The following is a 20236-nucleotide window of genomic DNA, read 5'->3' on the forward strand; positions in this document are numbered from 1 at the left end:
TCATTAATTACATAAAATATAGTCATTAAAAATTGAAAAATTAAAAAAAAAACAAATTAGAGTTAAAAAACAATTACAGTTAAAACAATTAAAAAAACAATTTTTACAGTTAAAAATACAGTTTATATGCAAAAACAAGCAATTCGGCCAGCAGGCAAATTTTTCGGTACACAAAATTAAAAATTCCCTTTTGGTCCCACTTGACAAAAAGGTGCAGAAAGACTTAAATCCCTATTCTGCTAAGTTTCAAATGTAAACAAATATGGCTGCTATGGTAAAAAAAAAAAAAAATTTAGGCTTAGTCGCACTTAAACACCTTTTAAATTGTTGATGATTCTACGACTATTGCATGCAGATAAACTAAAGGCATAAAAACCTTAACCAGAAGATCAGAATAATATAATTCAATCATTTTTAAAACAAATAATGCACAATTAACCAATATATAAGATAAAAGAGAAAAAATAAAACTGAGCTCATTGAGCAGAGTAACAGGGTCTATATATATATTTCTGATGCAGCTGATTCCAACCAAAATTGGAGGTGCAAAACTACATGTTATTGCAGTTCTATATACAAAATTTCAATGTTCTGAGGCTAATCGTTTTTGAGTTATACGAGATAAATACATACACAGTACAGATGCCATGAAAAAAATCTCTTCTGATTCCATTTTAAATGAGTTTTATAACTCATTTGGAGCAAAAGAGTCCTTTATTTTGTCCTTCTGTACAGATGTCACACAAAAAACATCGTTAAATTGCATTCGATTGCGGTCAAAATGGATATTTTTGTTGAAATATGAAGTTGCATTCAATAGCAGTCAAAATGGATATTTTTGTTGAAATATGATAGCCAGAATTTTTCATGATTACAATACTTCCTTTACTTCATACAAGGAAGTAAAAATCTCTTCTGAAATTCATTTTTCAATCTGTTTTGCGGAAAAAGTCCTTTATTCTGTCCATATGTACAGATGTCACACAAAAAACATCATTTAAATGGATTCATGAGCGAACGGTCAAAATGGACATTTTCATTGCTATATGGTACGCAAAATTTTTCACGATTACGATACATCCTTTTTTTTTGTACAAGGAAGTAAAAAGAGATGACCTCTCATTACTTACGACCAATACGAAAATTCTGATGTCTCACCTACTTTTACCTGTACCTGTATCATTTGGTAGGTACAGAAGTTATCACGCATTTTGTATGGCCACTATATTTTCTGGGATTATAGCAGACAAAGATCTTCCTATGTATTCTTCATGCAGAAAAGAATTTTGGCCTCTACAAAATTCTGTAAACCACCTGAATACAGTTGCACAATGCAGCTTCATTTCCATATGCTAATTGCAGACATTGAAGGCATTCTTCTTGATTTAGCCTCATTTAACCACTTGCGCTACGACTAAACTTCCCGGTTGCGGTGCCGTGCGCTACAATATAACAGGCAGTAAAGTGTCTCATTTACGCCGCTCTGCGTCTGCGAGTGCAATCCAGAGCTGTAAGAGAAATAAACAATCTCGTTTGGCGACATGTGCACCACGTTATTTTTATTTTTTTGCGCAGTTTGAGACAAAAGCATCTTGACATGTGTGGCACGTCTTTTTAGTGGTTAAAAATCATAGAAAATTTTTAGAGCGATAATGCTCTCTCATCAGGTCAGGTCCATTTTCCTTCTTTCAAAATTTGTTTTATCACAGAAAAACTGCAAATGTTACCCCAAATTACCATCTACAGACAGAAAAGAGTTCCAATTTACTTAGCTAAAAACATTTTTTTTTTAGTGCATATTGCACAACCACCTCAAATTTCAGAGTTATTTACTTATTAATAACATAATTGCAAAGAATTTGGTTTCTCTATTACTTTACAGACTGTCTTGCATTTTACTAAAACTTGGAAATATTGACTACCTGCAACGGTCATACCCACCCAATCACTGAGCTGCCCAGTGGTTCAAGATATTAAAACTAATAAATACTAGTACAGTGCACAGTCCGAGACCTGGACGTTCCAATATCCGGAATGATCTAAAATCCAGACCTCAAAGCCTATGCTTTACACATGCGCATTGGATCACTGATGGATTAACCACTTTAGCATGCTGCAACAGTTATAGCAGAACCATCAAAGTGCAAAAGGTTAATTTATGAAGTACAAACATAATATTAAAGAAAACTAACAACATTAAATGTACCTGGTTTAAATACCTTGACAAGTTCCTAGATTGCAATAAATCTCCCTTACTTGTTTTCTGGGGATTAAATTCCTTATCTATATTAGAAATTTAACAAAATGTTAGAGGAAAACTATAAATATATAAAACACACATACAAACATAAATAAATTTTAAGTGATAAGAAAGGGAATAGCAAAAGCCAAAAAAAAAAAAAAAAAAAAAAAAAAAAAAAAACTAGTACAGCACATGAAAAAAAATGCATGATCTAATAAGCGACAGAAAATAAAAATACATGCAAAATTTTAAAATATAGCTTCTCTACTCCAATAAAGCAAAAACTGATGAAGATCAAGAAAATATATTATAAAAAAGCATCCACTTAAAATATATAAAGATATGCATTAAAAGCTAGGTGAAATCTGATAATATTTCTAAATGAGAACTAATTTCACCAATGACTACCTATCTTTTTTGCTTGGCAAAACATGAAAAAATTGTTTTTTAAAGAAATATAGTTGAACCCCATAATAATGAATGAACATTTAAAAATTCCATGATTCAATGAAGAAATTACAAATTCTTAAAAAAATCATCTACATTACTTAATATCATGCAATCAACATGTAACACCTAAATTTCGATTGCTTAAAGAAAACACCTTTACATTACTGCTCTTAAAAACAGCTCTATTCACGGCTAATGATACTGACAGAAATTTTTAAATTTTTGTTATTGCAGGTGAGAGGAAGTACTGAATCTTATGAGCATGGGGGTTCTACTATTAATTCACCTTTTAGAGAATGAAATTTTTTTAGCTTTATCAGTTTGTTTTATTTGAATACGAATTTCTTAGGTTTTTTTTCCAAGATTTAGGATATACTTTATAAAGGCTAGTGAACCTTTGCTGACTTACATATATATCTTTGGTTCTTGCTGCACAAAGAAAGAGACACACTGGTTAATGTAAAGGAAATACTTTTCCAGGAGAGTAAAATTTTCACATACTGCGAGCTGTAAATGTAAAGCATTCCTGCCTTGAAGATAATGTGAACATGTTTTGATAAATGCAAAACACCAATTTGATATCTACTGGGAATACAGTGTATACAAATCTACAGATGATATCATATGAAAAAATCAGATTTAATTACTTCTGATGATGAAAAAAATTTGAATACAACGAAAATGCTGAGGATATTGAAAGAGATTACTGAAATGGCTGATAATTCAAAGTCATAATCTGCAAATATCTAGACAAATGTTTGTGACAAAAGTCAATGAACTTGTTAGATACTTTAGAGAGACAGTTTTTTTTTTGTTCTCAAATGGGTGGTTGGATAGTTTAAAGATGCAAAACAAAATTTCTTCAATAAAAATTACTGCAGAATTATGCAGCATTTCAAAATTAAATATAAAAAAAATTGTGGAAAAAAATTTGGGGATCCCAGTATAAAGAAAAGAGTTATAGCTCAGATCAAACAAATTTATGAGTGTTAGAGAAAAAACTTAAACAGGATGTTGGGGTATTTAATTTTTGAATTTAATAGTTAAAAATATTTTGTTTCCCTGCATACCACTTATTTTTCTGTTGCAAACCATCGGTTGAGAATCGCTCATTCTCTCTCCCTTAAGGCAGAAGTTGGCAAACGTTTTTTAGAAAAGGCCACATTGTAAAACTTTTAGACTTGGCTGGCATCTAGGTATGAAATGAGTAATATTGAAGTTTTTTTTATAAGTTTCTTTATATTCTTGGCAGTATAAAGACATTTTTATTGCTGATTAAATTGAATCGTTCTACAGCATAATGCTGACTCCCCCAAAATCTTTAAAAAAAAATTTAACCCCATCTTGGTCGGTATCACGTCACACATTCAGCTCTTTTGTATCTGTACTGTTGCTACTTATATGTCTCGTTATATTCCACGATTACTTTTTGTATTTCTGAATATTGCTAAGAGTTCGTGTAACTAGTTCTACTTTATTCTCATTTTTTTACAGTGAGATTTCCTACCTTGAATGGAGAACATTACCATTTCGTGTTTTCTGTAATTTTGCGTTCTTTAGTTATTGCTACATGTCAAAATAGCTTTTATGATGGGTTCAGAGTGTGAGTCCAAGGGTTGTGATGTCAAGATTTCTTTCTTTCTTTCTTTCTTTTTTTTTTTTTTTTTTGACAAAGTAAGCGATAAATGGTTTCAGTGTGGTTTTTACAGTCAAGACGACTGTAAAAACCACACTTTTAACCACACTGACTTCAAGTTTGTAACACTGTTTTCACACAAAAATATTGTTCAAATGGTTTTGAGAACAATTGAAAAGGATATTTTCGTTGAAATATGATAACCAAAATGTTTTGAGATTAAATACTTCCTTAACCTTGTACAAGGAAGTAAAAATCAGACAGGATATAGTAAACAACCAGATATAGTGAACTAAACTTCCTGTTCCTTGAAATTCATTACAGCAGAGTTCTATTGTTCGCTTGCACACACGCACACATACTATATATAAAGACACAACCACATAGCAAAAGAGTAACATTCAATATAAAAATATTTCTTTTAGACAGAGCAAACAAACAAAAGCATTTAAAACCAGAAAGATATAATAAAATGTAATATTTGCTTACATGGTGTTAATTTTTTTCCCATTATTTTTTTGATAAACTTTGATCCTACTTTAAATATCTTGTTTGTAAGTTCTTCATATGACAAAGCCATATTCTGAACATTATCTCCACTCCATTATTCAATGCTATTTTTATATGCAACTTCTCATCACTAACAGCTTTAAAAGCATGTTTTGAAAAGAAAATTATCTCTATTCACTTTTTCTCATTATTACTCTTACATGGGTAAATAAGTTATTACTGCTCTACTTTTCAAAAAACTTGTTACATATTACATACACTTTTTTATTTGCATGTAACAGAAATTCTGCCTTATACAGGAAAAAAGTTAAGTACATCATTCTAATATTCGGTACAGACAGAAAGATACGAGACTGACTGTATGAGAAAATATTAAAAAACTACCCAAATCGTAAGAAAGAAAATGATAACATACTTTATGTGCTCATGATGGAAAAGTAACTCATTGATAAAAGTCCTATAATGAGCCAGAATTACTGAATTAGATATCAGAAGTAAAAAGTAATCAATATCATAATTTATGTGAATTTGTAAAAATTCATTAATTTACATTGTCAGAGTTTTATAAACATACAGTCAAAACCCCTTCAAGGATGAAAAGATTTGATAAATTCTTAGGAAACATCTGTAAACCCCTTAAAAAAAGTATGTGGCAGAAAATAAATCACTTTATCTACCGACTGTGAAATTTCTCTTCCCCCCCAAATAATAATTGCCGATTGTGCTACATGTTAATATATTTTCAAATTTTTTTAGTACACTTAATAATAGCAAAATATGCAATGAGAAATGTGGACATGTGCCTGATTATTACTTTTCAAACTTATTTTTCTTACATAGATATAAATTTGTTGTTACATATTTCTAAAACTGATACTGATCTTCTCGAACATCAGACTACCAGAAACTGTTTGCTAACTTGCAGTCTGACTTGTTTTTGATTACCTTTTTTGTTAGTGTAGGAGCTAAAAAACGTATTTGAATAAATTTTTAACGTTGCTGAAAATTTGCATTTTCATGTACTTTAAATGTATGAAACTAAAGATGTATTTTGAATATTATTCCATGCAACTTAGCAGGCATTTCTGTCATTTATTAAAATTATTTTATAAAAATGATAAAATGCCTTTTTTTGTTGATAATTTTTCTACAACAGCTTATTAAATTTAAAATAAAGCTTACAAAATAAAAAAATACCAAAAGCTCTAGAGCACTATGACTGATTACTTTTTGATTTATTTTCATGGCCATCATTTCCTTTATATCAAAGGTTAACTGATACACAAAATAACACACTTTTAACACCAAATAGCATATTTGATTATGTATTAAACTCAATAGTATTTATACATGGGTTTACATGATGATCAGTATCAAAATAAAAAATAAACTATTCATATTCTAGTGTTCAATTTATTTTTACAATAATGAGCCTTGCTGTATAATACAGCAAGCCTTTCTTTCTAAATTATATTATTAACCTAACTCTATGATCATCTCTAGTCATAAAGTAATGCTCCTTTGTTATTAAAGAAATTATCTCTTCAAGAAAAGAATGAACTAACCTGCATCCATTCCTTTAGATCGCTTCAAGTTGCTCATAGTAGTTGCTTGCATTATTTCAGTCACTATGTAATACCTAATAGCATTAAAAAATATATTACTAAAAATATTGCCACATAAACCACAAAATTTGGAATGATGTATAAAATAAGTAGAATATACAGTACAAAGTCTTTAATCCGGACCTCAAAGCTACAAACTTTCTGCGCATGCGCATTTATGCATGCACATAATACGTTTATGCATGCACGTTTAATGTATAACGGTCAGTATAAGCTAGGGTAAAATTATCTAATTATCTATTTCAGTTAATGTTGCAGATTGCGTTGTTCCTTAATCTCCTAATTGGATCCGGCTTATTATTTTTTGCAGACTGTTAGAGCAATTTTATAAAAAGTAAGCTTGAACTTTCGATTATGTCAAAAAGAGTTTCCGATTCTGGAGCTGCCAAAGGATCTACAAAACGAAAGCATGTTTCAATGTACCGCTTCCGACAGTGAAGAAAGTGACAGAGAGGTTATTGAAAACAAAAAAAATTTGATTGACAAGTTAGTCGGTATTTTCAAAACAGCAATTACAGGACTTAAACAATGGAACTGAACAAGAAATTATGTCTGTTTATAGAATTAAACAGAAAGTATTTGAACAAAAAACGAAGGAACTTAAACAACGTACATTAAAAGAAATGTTTAATAAAGTAAACAAATAAATATTAAGCCTTTTTTTTATATAAATTTTGATACCCTTTAGATCATAATTGCTCTTTATTTCATAAATTACGGTTTCATATTTTTAATTTTATAATTTCTGCATGCCATCTTACCAGATTTAAATTGATGATCTATAATCCGGAAAAACCACTAATCCGGAATCGCCGAAGTTCCGATGAGTCCGGATTAAAGACTTTGTACTGTATTACCTAGAATGGTACTTCCCTGTTATGCAACTGCCATGTTTTTTGGCCCTGTGAGAGTGAAGCCAAACACATGTCGAGACCCAACGATAATACCATCTGAGAACTATATGTATATGGGAATACGTGTGCAACAAGAATGATTAATCCATACATACACATTATTACAAAAGTGCCGCCAAAATACACAGCAAGTGCATAACAGAAAAGAACCCCCGACGCATTTGAGGTAAACAATGGAATGGAAATATTTCCTCCAATAAATTAAATTTAGAAATCAAAATATAAAGGTCAGGATAGCATCTTTATCTTTAAATGATATAATTATATACTACAATATAATCATGCTCCTCAAAATCACAATGAAAAGTAACAATATTTGACAAGAAAACACCTCAAATCCAGCTAAGCAAGTACTGATTGCATAAGCATGTGTATGGTACACCAAAACATAGCAAGTTAGCAGAGAAAAAGCAAGTGTCCACTCACCATGTAAATTTGTACTGTTTTTTATGGTAACGCTGTTAGCGATTGCCAAGAAGAATGCTTCAGAGACCCATCTAAATGCTGCAGGCAATTCATCAAATTCCAGAAAAGATGTATCACCGCCTTCCAGGAAGCAGGGTGCTTATATGCCCAGCTCTCAGGTTCGAGAGTCAGAGTGATGAAACAGCAAGATGATATTCTCAGCAATGGTTCTAACATGCTGTCCATCAGCAGATGTGAAGGATAACTCAATGTATAAACTGAGTCATTAGGCACGCTGCTTCACTATACCGACAGTTCAACCATTCAGCAGAAACTACCCTTATCTCCGATATGTTTAGTGTTGTGTAATTGTCAATGCCTCCTAGCATCACCTACCATTAATGCAGGCTTATTGCCAATAACATTTAATGTTATACCATGTTTATGCTATATGAAATGCAGTGTACTGAAATGATAACTTTTTCAGGGTCCTTCTTAGCTCATACCACTGCTACATCCATTTGGTGAAGGTGATTAGACCAATGCAGTTTACATCATGTCACTTTGAAGTAGCATACTTCCTTTACACCTGTATAAATGAGTGCTAAATGAGTGGGGTGCTATTGTATACGAACGCGGCTGGTCACATTTAGTCACCCTTTGCACAGCCCTGATCATCCAGTGTTATGTCGACAACACCCCTAGACCTGCTAATAGTATTCATGTTACCGAGTCTGCCAGTGGGTATTTTTCAGTATGATAATGCCCATCTGTATGCAGTATAAGTTTCTTTCTCCACAGCATGGCAATCCTTCTATGGCTGTCCCAAATGTCCAACATCTTTCTCACTAAACACATTTGGGTCATGGCTAACCAGCAGTTCTAGCCATCGCAAAATGTGTCTGACCTGCTGTGCAATTGCAAAAAATCTGAAAGGAGAGAATCAGATATTTGAATGTTTCCATGCCAGACTGCATTTTTGCATGCATTGACACATGAGATGGCTTTATGCCATATTAATCTGTAACAACATCTTAGCACTTTTCCTCGAATAAATGGTGCGACTGGCATTCCCACTGTTCTCATGTTTTCCTCATAGTCTTCTCCATCTTAACCAGTCTATCATGATCTATCACATTTATCTACGTGAATGGATACCTGGCAGTACTCTTATTAGAAAAATAGTTAATTTGAAGAAAAATAAGCCAATACAGAAAACTAGGTAAAAAAGCAGCATCAGACTGGTATAGATTTTGAATGAAAATCTATTGATTTAAAGAGCAATCAGACATAAATTCCTCTTCTTCAAGATCAAAAACTTTCAGTGAAATTAAATCAATGGTTTCATTTAGCCCTATCTCATAATTTTCACAGGCAACATGAGAGTAAAAAAATTTCATTATCTCACAACTTTCACAGAATGCATTTCCCCTTTTATTTAAAAGCAAATCCTATTTTTTTAAGTGTTTAACTCTTGACAATACATATTCTGGAATATTTGAAACATATTTTAATTGGCAGATAGTTTTAGTTATCTGTGAAATTTTTATTATTTTAGTACTTATTTTTATTAAAGTTTACTAAATAGTTTTGAGAGTACTCCTCTTTTATATTTAACCTTTTCAGGTCAGAGATTTGATGCCTGTAAGATCTTTAAAGAGGTGGGGTTTTTCTTATTTTATGCTTTTTCTCTTTCAAGAAGTCCCTTGCTGTTTACAGCAATGTCTCTTTTAGAGAGTTTGATTCATCCTGAAAGAGGTGCATTTCCTTTACAAGAGGAAGGGAAATGTAGGGATTATTGTCTTAACTACTAGAAGGTTTCCTTATGGAGAAAAATTTAAAGGTGCAGTTGATTTCATATCAGATCACTCTGATACACAGAAGAGAATGCTTATGTCAATTATAGGAAATATCATTCTATTTCTACTTACCATATAACCCCCCTCCCCCTTTAAAAAAAAGCTGAGATTTTTAATTAATGATTTTAATTTATCTTAATCAAATTAAGTTCCTTTATAGAGTGATAACAAAAATTAATTCTATTGTACTTTAAAGTTATATTATAAAATTCCCCATATTTGTTATTTTACAATTTTTTTTTTTTTTTAAAATTATCAGGCCTCCATCTCATTAATGCATCTGACACTTTTTTTCATAAATTTCGTACAGTTATTTTCTTATTTGATTTATAGCTTTGTAAGCAAAGAAACATCATGCAAAGGTGGCAGTAAACAAAAATGTTATTTACTGTCATATTTCCTTGTATGTTGAAATTGTTTTATTGTACATTTTATTGAAATTACCTGAATTCTTTAAAATTCTTTCCGTGGAAGGAATGGTTGGAAAAATAAAAAAATTAAGGCTATATAAATGATTAAAAACTGTATGGAAATGTTAAAAAAACTGTGTGAAAACATAATGCTTAAGAGCAAAAGGTGAGAAGAACTTAAAATATGCAGAGTTTAGTTCAAATATGACTCATACTATACATTGTTCACATATTTCAGGCTGTTATATTTTTGTAGCTAAAAGCTTTCAAACCAGAAGGGGGAAATTGTGCAGTGTATATAGTTTATGAAAGACTAGAAAGAAGCTACAAGATAGTTAGTTCTTATCTTCAATACCTAGTATTATGATTTCTGTGTTTTATGATGTTATATAATTTAACATTTCACATACTTTTGTAGAAGTTTTTGTACCTCTTCTATGGTCAGCCTTTTTTTTTTTTTTTTTTTGTTTCGGGCACATTGCTATACAATTAGCAAAATAACTCCAAGAAATCTTACAGATACGTTATACTTCAAAGAAACACAAGACTCTTTTTGATTTACGAATGAGGTTATCTTCGAATTCTTAAGCTGCAAAACTGAAAAGGAAATGATAGGGAAAACTAGATGCTTAAACACAAAGACCTTTGAAAGTATTAGGTGGTTAAGACTCCAGCAAATTTAAACTTGACAGTTCACCCAACTCTTTCAACTTGGAAAATAGGGGGAAAAGACACGACCACTAAAGTGGACATCCCCATCCTTTCAAACAAGGAATACCAAGGCCAATATAATGGTCACCATGACCCAAAAAGGTTCATTTCCTATTTTCAAAATGGCATACAAAACATGATTATAGAGACATTACATATGTTCCTGATGCTATTTTGGATTCTGAAAAATATTTTAGTAATTTTAAAGATAGCAACTGAAAAAAAAAGTTACTTCTTGGATTTCTTTCTAGATGACATGAATCTAAATATTATTCAATATCCATTCAAAATGTAGAGCAGCAAGTGATACAAACAGACATGAAAAATATTCGGCTTTCTCCTGCATCTTTTATTTATTTATTTATTTTTTTTTTGGAAGGGGAAGGGGTAGTCAAGGAGTATTTGGATACGGCTAGTGATGTAAATATTTCAGATTTTTCTGAGCTTTCGATTGATAACTAAACGCTACAAATAACAGTCCGCAAAACAAAACAAAAAAGTGTTGAACAATAAAACAATATCAATAAAATAATTTCCAGAGATAGATCAAAGTGAGAAAAAGTGAACAGAAACAAATGAGAAAGAAGTTACATAATTATTTTCTGTTTGTTACTGCAAGGAATTGTAGATTTTTTTGGAAGACCCTAAAGTTTAAATATATATATATATATATTCAAACATATAATTTATTTCTTTGATAAACAATATACATATGAAAAGGAGTCGTTTTAAGGTTTGCTTCAAGTGTACAAATATTAATGAAAGAAAAATTACATTTTAATAAGATGGATGTGCTTGCTTTTTGCTATATGGCAAATTAAATCTTGGTGCAATATTTGGCACTAATGGAATTGAAGCATCTTCAGGGTTTTTCAGCCTTGAATGATATTTGTATTTCATAAGCCTTAAAGCTGAAAAAATAATTTCCCATAAGTATGTGGGCGCTAAACTGCAGATGAAATTTAATGTAACTTCAGAAATTGTGGGATAAGTTAAAAGTCCAGAATTTGGTCAAGGATTTTTGTGGAAACTTAAGCTTTAACTTGACTCACTCAAAAGCTTTATATATATATAATTACCTCTTGAACTTTATACGGCAGGTGATTAATCTCATTAATCCCAATTAAAATTGTTTTTGAATCCAAGATAACTTTTCGAAACCAAAATTTGTTTTAAAGTATTTGCGAAACTTTAAAACTAAGTGATCTATGGTAACTTTTACAATTATTTTTTTCAAATATGAATTGTTAATAGTTGAAAATATTTCAAATGAATCATTTTCCACCCTATTCTTCCAAATGCTGATCTTTAGTTTTATCATTTGAAGTAAATATATTGCTATTTTCTTCTTGACGAGACAAGATGAGCCCGTTTATCAAAAATATCTGACAAAAAGCACACCTTTGATACCAAAAGTCATTCTGAAAGAGCACGATCAGATTTTGGTTCACTTAAAACTATAATTATAAACATCAACTTAATTCTCTTGACATCCATCTTATATCTGTATAGTAATAATAAATTTTTGTATTTAGAATACATATTTTTACAGAAATTCAAAAATAAAGGACTGTCAACAGCATGGGTTTAATAAAAATAGGGTTTAATAAAAGTATGTATGGAGTTAAATGCAATTTATATATTCTCAATAATACATCATCAGCCAATCAGCAGAAATTACGTCATTGGCCAGCCAGCAGAAACTACATCAAATTTCTCCTGTTTAGTTTCTGAAAATTTGCATAAGGAAACAAATGGAACCTTTAAAATAGTCAATGAAGCCAACAGTTCCAGGTGAAAATATCATAGACGAAAATGTCAGGAAAAAAATAGCATGAGGTAAAACATTGTCATACAAAACATTATGGGAAAAAAGAATATATTGCAGTTCTAAACATCGCAGTATGAAATATCGTGGAAAACATAAAGCACCTAAAATCATTGCAGACTATGAAATGCAGACAGTCTTCAGACTATGAAAGCTTTAAATACATCCTTATGTAATGATTTGTGAGTGCAAGAAGGAATACAGACTATTTTTATATTTCATATTTTCTAATTAATGAACAAATTTTCACTAAAAGCCCAAGTGTTATTAGAAAACTATATTAAATAAAATTATACTGCAAGCTAAACTACCTTTATTTCTACCACTGATGCTGGGCAAAAATAAAAAAGAAAGAATAAAACTTAAATGAATGAACTCCTACTATGTGAGGAACTGGATGATGGATCTAATGGCAAATTAAATCAATGAATGGAATAACTTAAAAGTAAACTAAAATTTAAATTCAAGGTTATTAAATCTAAAACCTGAAAATCAAGTGGGAAACATTTTATCCAGGAACATTGGAAAACAAATATTTTTCTGAATGCCAACTGAACTCACTTCATTCTCGTTTACTAAAAATTGGCTATCAATTTCACTTAAATCAACATAAACATACAAGACACCAGGAGGAGAAATGTCATACATAAAGATCGATCAATTCAATTCACAGAGAATAATAATAAACTAAAAAAATTAAATTAATAGTTATATGATTTCTTTAGCACCCTCGAATAATCAATTTTTTTGCCAAAACATCCAAATAATTCCAGTTAGTACATGCACTGTGTTTTTATAAGTAAGCCAAAGTAAGTAAATCTCCAAGTTTATGAAAAACACAATTCAACTGCAAGGACTAAGGTAGACATACACCCAAATTATAGTACGAACAGGAATTAACAATAAATACATTTATTAATTTTCTTGCTTATAATAACATTGCAGCATAGTAAAACCCCATTTAATATACAAAGAAGGACCATATTCTAATCTCAGAACATTGAAAAAGAGTAATTTTTAAATCCTTGCATATTACACCTAGTTTTAAAATCATCACTACATGCAAAAGAGGTGAAAGGCTACATAAGCACACTTTGTGTTTCAATAAAAAAACAAAACCAAATTTATGTGATGCAAAATGGTAACCTTCCGACACTCAGACTGGAATAAATTTAAGTAACCCGTCTTTAACGTTGTCACTTACTGTCCATACATCTGCTCATTATTATTTAAGAGATCCTCTCCATCATGCTAAATATCAGTTCAGAAGTCTCTTATTAATTAATTGTAAACAGGAACCAATACTTGAATCAATCACATCATCAGTCAGAGCTAAAAGTCGATATTCTAAGTCACTAAATCAGGAATTTGAATGATGTGTGTGTGTGATTATGACAAAGCCTCAAAGGCTATCTGCCTAAGGGTAAGGGATGCCTTCAAGGAGGACGTTCTAAGGGGAACTGGCTCGTATACAAAAGGAATTTGAATGATCTCACACCCACTTGCTTCCTTTGCTCATTATAGAACAGTCTTGTACGAAATATCAGATGATCATCATCTTTGCAATCATAATTTAGGTATTCCTTTGCATTACACATAACACCACATTTTCCTTTCAGAAGATTTATGCCTCTTTCGTTGTCTTGGAAGTCATTTAATTTAGCTGATTATTCTCTCTACATCTTGCGTTAAATTTTTTAATTTGTTCTGCTTGAAAATCATCACTACTTTATTAGGATCTCCATGCTATCCAGCACCTCATATATGGGGGTTGTAAATTAAATAGTAGCAACTTAACCCTGAAACTCGCAGAAGGGCAGGCATGAGCAAATAGGATATGGGAGCTGTGAGGTTGCGCTGTTGTCGATGTGTAGAGTGCAAAAAACAGTCAATCTGCTTAGAAGGGTAGTTGTTGTGTGGCGTTAAAGTGAGGAGTTTCGTTTCCATCACTCCATTTTTTTCAAAAGGTGATCAGTGGTCATGGCTTAAAATTAAGACTGCCCGTGACAAAAATGCAACAGAATGCTATCGAGGATTAGTAGAAGCCTGTGGCACAAACGTGGCACAGGTTGGCCCTCTATTCCTCAAGAGCAGATTGACATCCTGAGCGGTCTCCTTACCATAGACCGCCAATGGACTGTCTGGGAATCATCCTTAGAGGTTGGTTGGTGCATAATGGAGAATCTCTCAACATGAGGGAAATTGCTTCTCGCTGGGTTCCACATTGACTAACCGAAGTACAGAAATGGCACCGGTATGCACTGGCTGGCACCTACTTGGAGAGATACCGCAATGAAGGAGACTCATTTCTGTAGTGTATTGTCGCCATTGATGAGACATGGGCACAAGCCTATGAGCCTGAATTAAAGCGTCAATGAATGGCGTTAGCAAGGTTTACCATGCTCACAGAAATTTCGACAGTTATCCAGTCGAAAGAAGGTTATGCTGATTATGGCATACGACTGGGATGGTGTGATTCTTACACATGCTGTACCTGAAGGACAAACTGTCAACACTGATTACTATTGCCGATTTCTAGAGCACCATCTGCATCCGGCTATGTGGTGCAAAGTCCACGTTTATTGCACAACATTATCCATATCGTACTGCATGACAACGCTCGTTGCCATGCTGCAAACAATGTCACTCCCCTTTCGAGACGGTGGGAGTGGGAAATCCTGGAACACCCTTCCTACTCACACGACATGAGTCCTTGTGACTTCGATCTGTTTCCGAAGTTGAAGGAATCCCTCCGAGGTCACCAATTTCATGACGTTTCATCTGTACTCCATGCAGAAGGGAACTCACATCAACAATCAACACTTTGACACTGGTCTACAACGGCTTCCTGACATTTGGCAAAAGGTTATAAGCTCTGCTTGTGATTACATAGAAGGAATGTAATGCAATTGTACTCGTAAGTTCATTAAAAATGGATTTATACCTATGTTGCCATTATTTAATTTACAGCCCTCGTACAAAAAAATGCCAGTCCGCAGTAACTAGGCTGGCGCCAGTTCCTTGCTGGCTTTCCCTCCTTGCAATTTCAGACAAATCTGATTTTCAAATCCAAACAACCTCTAAAGAAGGTTCTGTTCCTCCCTCCACTTAAATTTTACAAACTGGAAAGTAAAAGTTAAAATAATAAATTTAATTATAATTTAAAATAAAATTTTTCCTGGTTGAGAACTATTGCTCTCAACCTGCAGCAGGGAATCACCAAAAATTTTAGCAGTTTTGATATTTCTTTAACTCATCATAATAATTTTGCAATTACCAAAGATTTTTACACAATACAGACAAAGAAAAAAACAAAAACGTTTTGACACATTCTTTTTATAATATAAACATTAATTTTCCTTGCTTTGCCTGTGATGCTGTCATTTCGTCAGTTACTTATTTAAAATTTTCACATTGTTCTATGTCTTAAACTTAGAAATTAAAGTTAATGACCTAAAACTGCAATCATATATTACAGTACAAGTGAAAAAAATGACAGTTTCACTCACGTGTGTATCGGATTTGCGCAATACTTATGGGGATCCCATAAAATTTTTGTAAATATTATGGGGTCCTGGGGGTCGCAAAAAATCTCGGTGATAAAAAAGGGTCGTGACTGAAAAAAGTTTAAGAAACCCAGCTCTAAAGCTTATCACACTGAGGTCGAAGACGAGAGTAGAAGCTGAATTACAACGAAGCTGTCTGCACTTCTCATGAATTTTATTAGCAAATTCTATCTTAATTACAGGCTTAGTAATAAAAATATTTTGAGATTTCTTTAGGATTGTAATTACAGAGACAGCTACCTTCCATTTTGTTCTCATTTTGATAACCCTTTTGAAGTTTTAAACAATGCTTTCTAAGATTTTCCTTCTTAAAGCTTTGTTTAATACTCTCACACTCGTCTAATTTTTTCTGCTAGATCATTTGTTATTTTCAGTTTTCCCTTTTTCAAGAAAATGTTCCCTTACTTCCACTGGAACCACTGGCTACTTTCATTTGCTTGGTAATTATTAAATCTTTCAGATTCTCAAATGTTTTAACTTCTAAATCTACAATCCAATCCAAAAAATAACTGTGAAGTTTATGAGCTTAATTTCTCCAACACTTTTCAGCAATCTTTTGATGCTAATAAATTTGTTTCAACTTTTCTCTATTAAGTTTATATATTTTTAAGATTAGATTACTCACATAGCTGTACTTAGATGCATATTCAGATCGTTCTCAGGCTAACATACTGGAGACTGTGGCAGGCAAAAACACCCAAAAGAGATATACCACCTAATCTTTCTTAGGAACCTCTGCCATTTCAGCTCTTCCCTCAAAATTTATTAAATACAGTTCCATTTTATCCTTTTTTTTAATCTTTTAACTTTTAAGACTTTCAGATTCTCAAATGTTTTGACTTCTAAATCCACAATCCACTCCAAAAAATAACTGCAAAATTTATGTGCATAATTTCTCCAAGACTTTTTAGGAAACTTTTAATGCTAATAAAAGCACTGTTTTAACTTTTCACTATTAGGTTTATATTTTTTTAAGATTAGATATTTCACATTGACGTGTATTCAGATCATTCTCAAGCTAACATATTGGAGATTAATACAAAACTTCAAATTTAAAGAAAAGAACATTCTAATCAGATTAACCAGCTTGTCACTTTAATATAAAAGCTCAAATTTAGAGTATCATAATATTAGCTGAATTCAGTAATGAGATGAAACATTTTCATAGAAATGGCACTGTATTCATAAAATAGCTAGTACTCACACATCTTGCATTCCTTTCATATTTAAACATGAAGACTGGTTTAAATTTTTGATCCAGCAACAACCACCAGATATCTTTTTGTCTGTAGTAAAGTGTTTTCAATGAAAATTCACCATTTTGGTCAAATACCAAACTACTTAATTTTCAAGCTTACAAAACTAAGGCATTTCAGCACAATGATCTTCAACACGTCTTCAAGCCAGCATCTTTTTAAGCGCGAGGACTTTCCTCGCTCAATATTTAATTCGGTAGCACAGCAATGTAAAAACATCCACAACATGTTAGAAAGCATGTGCATCCACCACAGAATATAATTCTATCTTTTCTAGTCATTGTAATTTACAAATTTAATAATGAAATATGAATACCATATTTGATGGCATATAAAACGCACTGGCATATAAGATGCACCTTATTTAGAAGGCCACACACATGTAGATGTAGAAAAAGTTATGTGTGTCTAGATCTTTATCTGGGCTAAAAATAGCATTCAGTATTGAAAGTTAACCTGTGTCCTTCACATATAAGACCCAGGTAACTTTTTTGAGACCAAATTTAGGAAAAAAAGCATGTCTTATATGCCGTCAAATACGGTATCACTAAGATTAAAAAAAGAAAAAGAAAACAGATCAGAATAGAAAGGTTAACCCTTTGATGGATGGTGGGACATCAGGCGTCCCACCGCACCTCAACTGATATAAAATGAACCTGCTGATATAATATATGAACCTGCTGATATAAAAGGTGGGATGCCAGGCATCTCACCTTTTATACCAGTTTTTATCTCCCAGATAAAAGCTGCAAAATTCCATTTAAAATATATACAATTACTCCTTTTAGTTCTCTAAATGTATAACAGATAGCAGCACTAGTATTCATTTATGGAAATAATGAAAAATAAATTTTCTTTGCAGGTCTAATTTTGAAGCAGTTTTTTAAAATTTATTTCTAATGCGATTTAAATCGTCTGAACAACAACTTTTGGTATTGGAATGAATATTTTTATGTGAAAGTTTTCTTTTCTAAAAAAATTATTATTTGAATTCCTATATACATTAAGAATGGTTGAAATTAAAAGGTGGGATCAAGTATGTCCCACCCTACATGTGGGAATTGCTGCTACTAGATGGAAGCACCGTCCAAATATTTTAAAATTCAAGTACACTACAAAGTCCATAATCTGGATGTCCATTATTATCCGGAATGATCTATAATCTGGACCTCAAAGACACAATTTTTTTTTTGGTATGCTTTATGCATTCGCATTTAATATATAACAGACGAAGCTAAACTAAAATTATCTTTACTGATTCTAAGGCATTTCAGTTAATGTTGCAGATTGCGATGTTCCTTAATCTTCTAACTGGATCCGGCTTATTATTTTTTTCAGATTGTTACATCAATTTTATAAAAATTAAGCTTGAACTTTCAATTATGTCAAAAAGAGTTTCCAATTCTGGAGATGCCAAAGGATCTACAAAGTGAAAGCATGTTTTGATGTCCATCAAACAAAAAGTGGAATTGCTGCAAAAAATAGATAAAGGCATATCCGTCTCAAAATTATGCGAGGAGTAAAATAACTCCTCACAACTGCACAAAAAACGAAGCAACTGAAACAACTTACATTGAAAGAAATGTTTAATAAAGTAAACAAATAAATATTAAGCTTTTTTTTGTAAATTTTGATACCCTTTTAGATCATAATTGCTCTTTATTTCATAAATTACGGTTCCATATTTTTTAATTGTATAATTTCTGCATGCCATTTTACCAGATTTAAATTGATGGTCTATGATCCGGAAAAACCCCTAATCCGGAATCACCGAAGTCCCACTGAGTCCGAATTATGGACTTTGTACTGTATTATGTTCGTTTTATATGTTGATAATGCAAATTTATATTTTTAAATCTATTTCAATAATGTTAAAACTTGAAAAATATTTAGTATTTTTTCCAAAAGAATGAAAATATAACTCTGTAATATGAAACGTCATTGAATACTGAATGGATATGCGAGTGTGATTCACCATAGAAAAATATCCTAAGCATATGAAAGAGAGGTGAAATGTAAATAAACATGATGGCCTTCTAAATATCTTCCTTTTCAAACCTGCAGCAAATAATGCACTGGAGGCAAAATCTTCTCTGTTTCAAATCTATTATCATCATTAAAAAATATCTGTTGTTTTTTTTTATCCCCGTGATGAGCTAAGCTAGATCAGGTCCATGAGCCCATTCATCCTGAAAGAGTCCAGTACAAAAAAGGGGTCTTGAACCAGATCCTGGCTAACCCCCAGACTAGATAAAATGTGACCAGGAGAGGCCTGTGTAGTAGAACACTTAGTGCATATTTCAAAATGTTTATTACCACCGACAAAAGTGATTGATAACAGATAACCACTAAGGAATTTACTAAGTGCAGTTTGATCTCGTCTATTGCTGCTCTGAACCAAAGAGCTACCAGGGCACTTACTCTGATACCATGGGTGCATTGGTGGGATCATCCAAACGGCCTTATTCTTTGCTTACATTTAGAAAATAGTTCCATACAAGTAAGAGGAGCGGCAGGCGTTGTGGTCTTGCTAGCACCAGCTCTAGCCAAGCTGTCTGCAATTTCATTTCCAGCAACGTCGACATGGGATGGAATCCACTGAAAGTGGATCCGTTGAGAAAGAGAAAGTTGTTTTAGTTTCCTGAGGATGTCTGCACTTGTATTATCCCTCACATTATGCCAATCACCAAGTGCTGGACGGCACTTCTACTATCCGAAAAGATCCAGATATCTTTTAACTGAGGAAGCCACATGACGTAGTCCAGACCCTCCAGAATTGCAATAAGCTTGCTTCGAAATACTGAGCAGAAGTCTGGATTTCTTT

General features: G+C 32.2%; 1 protein-coding gene across 3 annotated transcripts in view; it reads right to left on the reverse strand.

The window, feature by feature from the left end:
- The window catches only part of snz (sorting nexin snazarus), a 135690-nt gene that overhangs the window by 77913 nt on the left and 37541 nt on the right, over positions 1-20236 (reverse strand). For all 3 annotated transcript variants that reach the window (XM_035351503.2, XM_085820510.1, XM_085820509.1), the window contains exons 7-8: positions 6404-6477; positions 2207-2283 (exon numbers count right to left, since the gene is read on the reverse strand). In XM_035351503.2, coding sequence (XP_035207394.1) covers positions 2207-2283; positions 6404-6477 — 151 coding nt within the window. The remainder of the gene's footprint in view (positions 1-2206; positions 2284-6403; positions 6478-20236) is intronic.

This window comes from Stegodyphus dumicola, chromosome 7 (genome assembly GCF_044657685.1).
Source record: "Stegodyphus dumicola isolate Sdum_Otavi_A_Nest chromosome 7, ASM4465768v1".
NCBI classification, from domain to species: Eukaryota; Metazoa; Arthropoda; class Arachnida; order Araneae; family Eresidae; genus Stegodyphus; species Stegodyphus dumicola.